At 57.6% G+C, this 5,188-nt stretch overlaps 2 protein-coding genes across 2 annotated transcripts in view; both read right to left on the bottom strand.

Moving 5' to 3' along the window:
• BCAM (basal cell adhesion molecule (Lutheran blood group)) overlaps window positions 1-3,171 on the bottom strand; it is a 12,604-nt gene extending 9,433 nt beyond the window's left edge. Inside the window, exon 1 of the mRNA XM_006911853.3 lies at window positions 3,117-3,171. Coding sequence (XP_006911915.1) covers window positions 3,117-3,171 — 55 coding nt within the window. The remainder of the gene's footprint in view (window positions 1-3,116) is intronic.
• CBLC (Cbl proto-oncogene C) overlaps window positions 1,776-5,188 on the bottom strand; it is an 18,100-nt gene continuing 14,687 nt past the window's right edge. The window contains exons 11-13 of the mRNA XM_015589338.2: window positions 4,787-4,893; window positions 4,598-4,672; window positions 1,776-4,490 (exon numbers count right to left, since the gene is read on the bottom strand). Coding sequence (XP_015444824.2) covers window positions 4,663-4,672; window positions 4,787-4,893 — 117 coding nt within the window. The 3' untranslated portion in view covers window positions 1,776-4,490; window positions 4,598-4,662. The remainder of the gene's footprint in view (window positions 4,491-4,597; window positions 4,673-4,786; window positions 4,894-5,188) is intronic.

Below are 5,188 nucleotides of genomic sequence, written 5' to 3'. Positions count from 1 at the left end.
CGGTCGCCGCGGGGCTGGGAGGAGGAGGAGGCCCCGCCCCGCGCCCCGCCCTCTCGGCCCCCCCTGGTTCCCCCCCAGACCCGGGCGCCTGGCCAGGACCTCCCACTTCCCGGAGAGGACCTCCCAGCACTTGGCCTGGAGCGGGGCTCCCTCTGCCCCCAGCCCCGGGCTGTCGGGCTTTGGCTCTGGCTGACCAGCAGGTAGCTCGATCGACCAGTCCGGTCAGTGTGTCCTCAGCTGGGACCTCGGCAGACAACGGAGGACCCTCTCCTGCTACTTCTGACCAGGAGCCTCGTTCTTGCTATGGCCAGTGGCCTGGGCTTGCCTCGTGGATTTGACCTAGCTGACCCCAGAACAACCCCTGGCCTACACTGGCCTCTCCCAATACAACCAGCAGTGCCCAGCCTGACCGGTGGCCTAGTATGGCTTCTCCCAGTATGCCCTGGGAAGCCCTCCCCTGTGGCCAGTGATGTGGGCTGCTTTCCTGTCTGACCAGTGGCCTGTAACCCTTCAATTTAATCTCGTATATTTAATGGTCCCCAAACCCCAGTTCTGCACAGGCCTCTGTGATGATGGGGTGGGGGGACTGTGGGGTGCTCTCACCTTGGCCCTCTCCTGTAGGGCCCTTCCTCTCTTTCCCCCATCCAGGGAATCCCTGGAATGCCACCCCCGCCTTCCTCCCTCCCTCTTCCTTTTACTTCCTCCCTATCTTGGGGGGAGGGGAGGAGAATCAGGCTGGCAGAAGCAGGTGAGCGGATGAGGGGAGGAGGCCAGGGCACCTGAGAGAAGGGAGGAAGAGTGTGGCCATGGGTCAAAAGGAAGGGTCACAGGTCACATTGAGGGTCACAGATCAGAGTTCCCAGGCTCCTCACAGGCCAGGTTGGACTGGGCAAAATCGCCGGACTGCTGGCTGGGGGAGCCAGGGGTCAGGAGATGTCCCTGGTTGCCAGGGAGAAGTTAAGCCTTGGACACTGGTCAGAAAGGGGGTGGGGGCAGCTGGTCATGCTGGGAGAGGTGCCCCAGGCCTCTGATCAGTCTGGGAGGCGCTGGTGAGACCGGGCTCTGCCCATTAGACACAGGGAGAAAGCTCAGATTACAGGTCCAGCCGGCAGTCAATTGGGCAAAGCTCCTTTATCCATTGGCGGTACAGGAAAGCATTGTCCCACCGGGAGAGGTGAGCTTTTAGCAGTAACCACACCATTCCCTCCTCCAGGACGCCCTCCCTGCTCCCCTGGCTGGGTCAGGTATCCCCTCTGGGCTCCCCTGCCTGTCTTGCCCACTCTGGGTCATCCCTGTCTGGGAATGGGCCTGTCTCCCGCACTGGACTATGAGTCCGCGAGGGCAAGGCCAGGGCCCTCTCGGGCACTACTGTGTCCCTAGCTCAAGGCCAGAAACAGAGCAGGTGCTCAGGGAAGGTTTGCAAAGCTCAAACGCAGGAGCACACAGGTTCACCTGCGGGACCCACCCAGATTGGGGCATCGCGGGACACATGATACAAACACGAATGCAGTCACACTCTCAGACGAGCTCATGCACTGTGAACCCAGACACCCACTCCCCAGCCCTTCCACCCAGGCTTGGGCACTTCCTGCTCTCGGACCGGACCCCGGTAGGCGCTGGTATCAGCTACCCACCTTCCACTTTCCTCAAGAACCGAACCCGCTGAGGTTCTAGGCGAGGGAGGGCTGTATGGAGTGTGCATGAGGGAGCCAAGTCACAAATACCATCCACGGTTCCTGGCAGACTTGCAGAAACTAGTACGGTGTGACATCACCTGTCCTTGTCTCCTATAATTTATTCCCACAAAATAGCCAGAGAGATTCCATTAAAATGTGAGTCAGCTCGTTTGACTCTCCTGCTCAGAATTCTCCCCTGGCTCCCTTCACCGAATAAAAGCTAACGTCTGCTCTACCGCTCACAGGTCCCCGATCTGGTCCTCGTTACGTCTCTGACCCCCTCGTCCTCTCTTCCTATCTCTGCTCTCGCTATGTCGGTCTCCCGGCTGCCGAGCTGTTCCTGCACCGACAGGCCTGTTGCAGCCTCAGGGCCTTTGCACTGGCTTCCCCCTCTGCTGGGACATTCTCCTCCCACATACCTGCTTCTAATCTCTACGCCAAATTAACACCACCTCATCAAAGAGCTTCCCTTGACCATCCCCCCTAAATAGCCACGCCCTGTTTCCATTATCTTAACTGCGTTTTTCTCCGCAGCACTTACCACTGCTACGTATCCTTTGTCTTGTACAGAACGTAAGCTCCCAGTGGTTTTGTTCATACTGCACCTCCAGTGCCTAGAACAGTGCTTGTCACGAGCCGAATGCAAGTTCGATGACTTAATTTCCCAGTTCTATCTTTGCTGTCTCTCTGCACATACTTACACATGTTAGTTAAAGAGCCTCGTCTTTTCTCCACCTTTATCCATTACTCTCCACGTGACGTGCGATGGTTAACTTTAAAACTAGTTCACAGCTCGTGGAATACGGGATCATGAGACATTTCAGGGGGGACGGCTACTCCCCAATGGTTCCAGGTTTACATCTGGAAAATGTAGTTATTGAGAGGTTGCGTTGTCGTGTGTGTGTGGCGGGGTGGGGCGCGGTGTGGATGTTTGGACAAGGGGTCAGATAGAAACTTTTGGGGGAAGAGTGGAAGTACAGGACGAAGGATACAGACTGACGTGGAACGTTCAAAGGGGTGGACTGTAGTGGACTCTCGGGGAGAGGACTAGCTAGCGTTTGCACCCCCTTCCCAGTTAGAAAAATCCTGGCCGTCTGAAAGCCTGTAGTGTCCTCTGCTGGAGGTAACGAGGATGGATGTGTTGCCTGCCTCTGTTGGCGCTAAGGTGACCTTGGCGCATCCTTGGGAATCAGGGTTAATAGCGCCAAAGCAGCATGGACCAGTTGGGACCAATATGGCCGCTGGGACCAATTCTATTTTCCGAAGAGAGCTGCGACAATCTCTCATCTCATGCCACCTGCTCCTCTACCCTCTGATCTTGACACGCTCCCGGAAAGTGGCGTCCGTGTCCCCTCCTCTCAAATCTGTCCAGTTGTGTGACTCGCATGCCAGGATGAGGTAGAAAAGCCAGGAAGCTTTCTGCTGGGGTGACCGGGATACTGTCCACGAGGCCTTCAATCACCACCAAGCAGTCCGAGTCCCCGGAGGCAGCCATGTTGCAAGGAAGCCCAAACTAGCGAGTGTGAGACCCCACGGAGAGGGCGGAGGCTGCGGAGGGACACCTGTCCAGTCAGTCCCCAGCTGCACCATTTGACCACACCCTGAGCCAGAACCACCCGACCAAGCCCTTCCCCAAATCCTCGCCCAAAGCACCTAAGAGAAATGATAACATGATTGTTGTCCACCAGTAAGTGTTCATGATTTGTTCCGACCAAGAGCGAGCAGGCACGGCCTGTTTCTGGGGCAGCAGAGGCAGCCAGATGACTAGTGCCCAGAGGTCATCAGGCACCAGTGTATCCTCACCAGACCGGTTCTGTGGCGTGATCACGGCCAGGCCATGGTCGGAGGCCAGCTGCCAGCGTTCCCGTTCACTTTCCAATCCTGATTCTCTAATCGCTTCCGGGATTCTGTGAGTGAGCCTAAGTCCTTTCAATCAATTTCCTTTCTGCCCCAGAGGCGGCATCTGTTGCTTGGAACTCAATCTGTGATGCACATTTCCAGCTCCCTTTATGCTGGAAGACATTTTCGGTCTCGGCTTGGATGTCTCCTCTTCCTGGAAGCCCTCCCTGACCCCCCCAGGCTGCATCGGCTGCCCGCTCTGGGCTCCTGCAGCCCCCCCGAGCTCTCCCGTTCCGGTTTTGCCCATTCTGATTGTCACCGCCTGGGGACAGGTCTGTCTCCCCCACTTGACTGTGAGCCCAGGAGGACAGTGATCACTGCCTCACACCCAGCATTGCCCAACCTGGGGCTGGGCACAGGGCAGGGGCTCGGGGAAAGCGGACTGGTTTCAACTAAATTGGAGGGAGGTTTGGGTCCCTCTGGGATTAGTGATGAGGTGGGAGACACTTCCTCAGCTTTCTCTGGACCAGAAGTCACTTACTCTAAAAACAGAGAGAGGGATGGGATGACTCTCAAGGAAATGAGGGGTCTTTTTGCCTAGTGGACTTAAAACTTGGATGTCTAGGTCTGGGTGCAGGAATTTTTTTGCCATGATGAGGAAAGGGGGTTGGCTGCCTGATTCTCTAAGAATTTGGAACTTGGGACTCCTGGATCCGAGGGAGGAAAGGTCAGGGGGCCCAGCCTCCTGGACCCGAAGGAGCTGATCCCCCCAATCTTGGCTCTCTGGTCCCAGACACCAGCGTTATGGTCAGGCGGGGCTCAGGCCGTGGGGACCGCCGGTTCCCGGTGCCAAGCTGCCCCCTAGTGGCCGCTGCACTTTCTCCACACACCAGAGGGCAAAGGCTTGGCAGTTTATTTTTGCTTCACCACCCCTTCCAGCCCCTGGGGCTCCCTTTAGCAGCACATCTCGGTGCCCTGTGAGGTGGAAAGAGAGGTGGTTTAGAGAATATCACATCCAGATGGCGGGGGGGGTGCAGCGCAGGAGGGAGGGAGGGAGGGAACCCGGCAGGCAGGGGACTCACCTGGCCTCCAGGCCTGGGCAGTGGTCCTAGGCCCCACGGGGGCAGCTGGAGGGGTGACTTTCCCTTTAGGAGTTTCTGCAGTGGGGTGAGTTTGAGGGGGCTGTTGGCTTCTTAGGACCGGTGTTTGCCTTCTGCCCCCACGCCTTCTTCCCTTCGACCCAGGGGCACCCATCTGCCCTCTCCACTTACCCTGTGGCTCCCTCCCTGGCCTGGGGCCTGGAGGTGATTTCCCATGGGACTGAGGCTGCAGTCCTGCTTCTTGGCAAAGTAAGAGGGGCCCGAAGTCTGGGGAAGGCCTGGCGGGAAGGAGAGCAAGGACGTTTACAGCGAGGTGCGGCTGTGCTTCATTTCACGGCCCAGGCAGGGGTGACACGGGGGGTGGCGGGTTGCGGGGGGCAGTGGGAGAGGGTCTTGTTCTCAGCTCACGCTCTTTTCCCTCTAGTACCTCTGGCTCGAATAGGAAGAAGTTTTAATTGTCCATCTATCCATCTACCCATCCCTTCACTCATCCACCCACCCATCCATCCATCCATCCATCCTTCGTTCCATCCATCCATCCATCCATCCATCCATCCATCCATCCATCCATCC

Source organism: Pteropus alecto, unplaced genomic scaffold (genome assembly GCF_000325575.1).
Source record: "Pteropus alecto unplaced genomic scaffold, ASM32557v1 scaffold194, whole genome shotgun sequence".
NCBI lineage: Eukaryota > Metazoa > Chordata > Mammalia > Chiroptera > Pteropodidae > Pteropus > Pteropus alecto.
The sequence above is the reverse complement of the archived record's forward strand: the minus strand, read 5'-3'. Positions and strand labels throughout refer to the sequence as shown.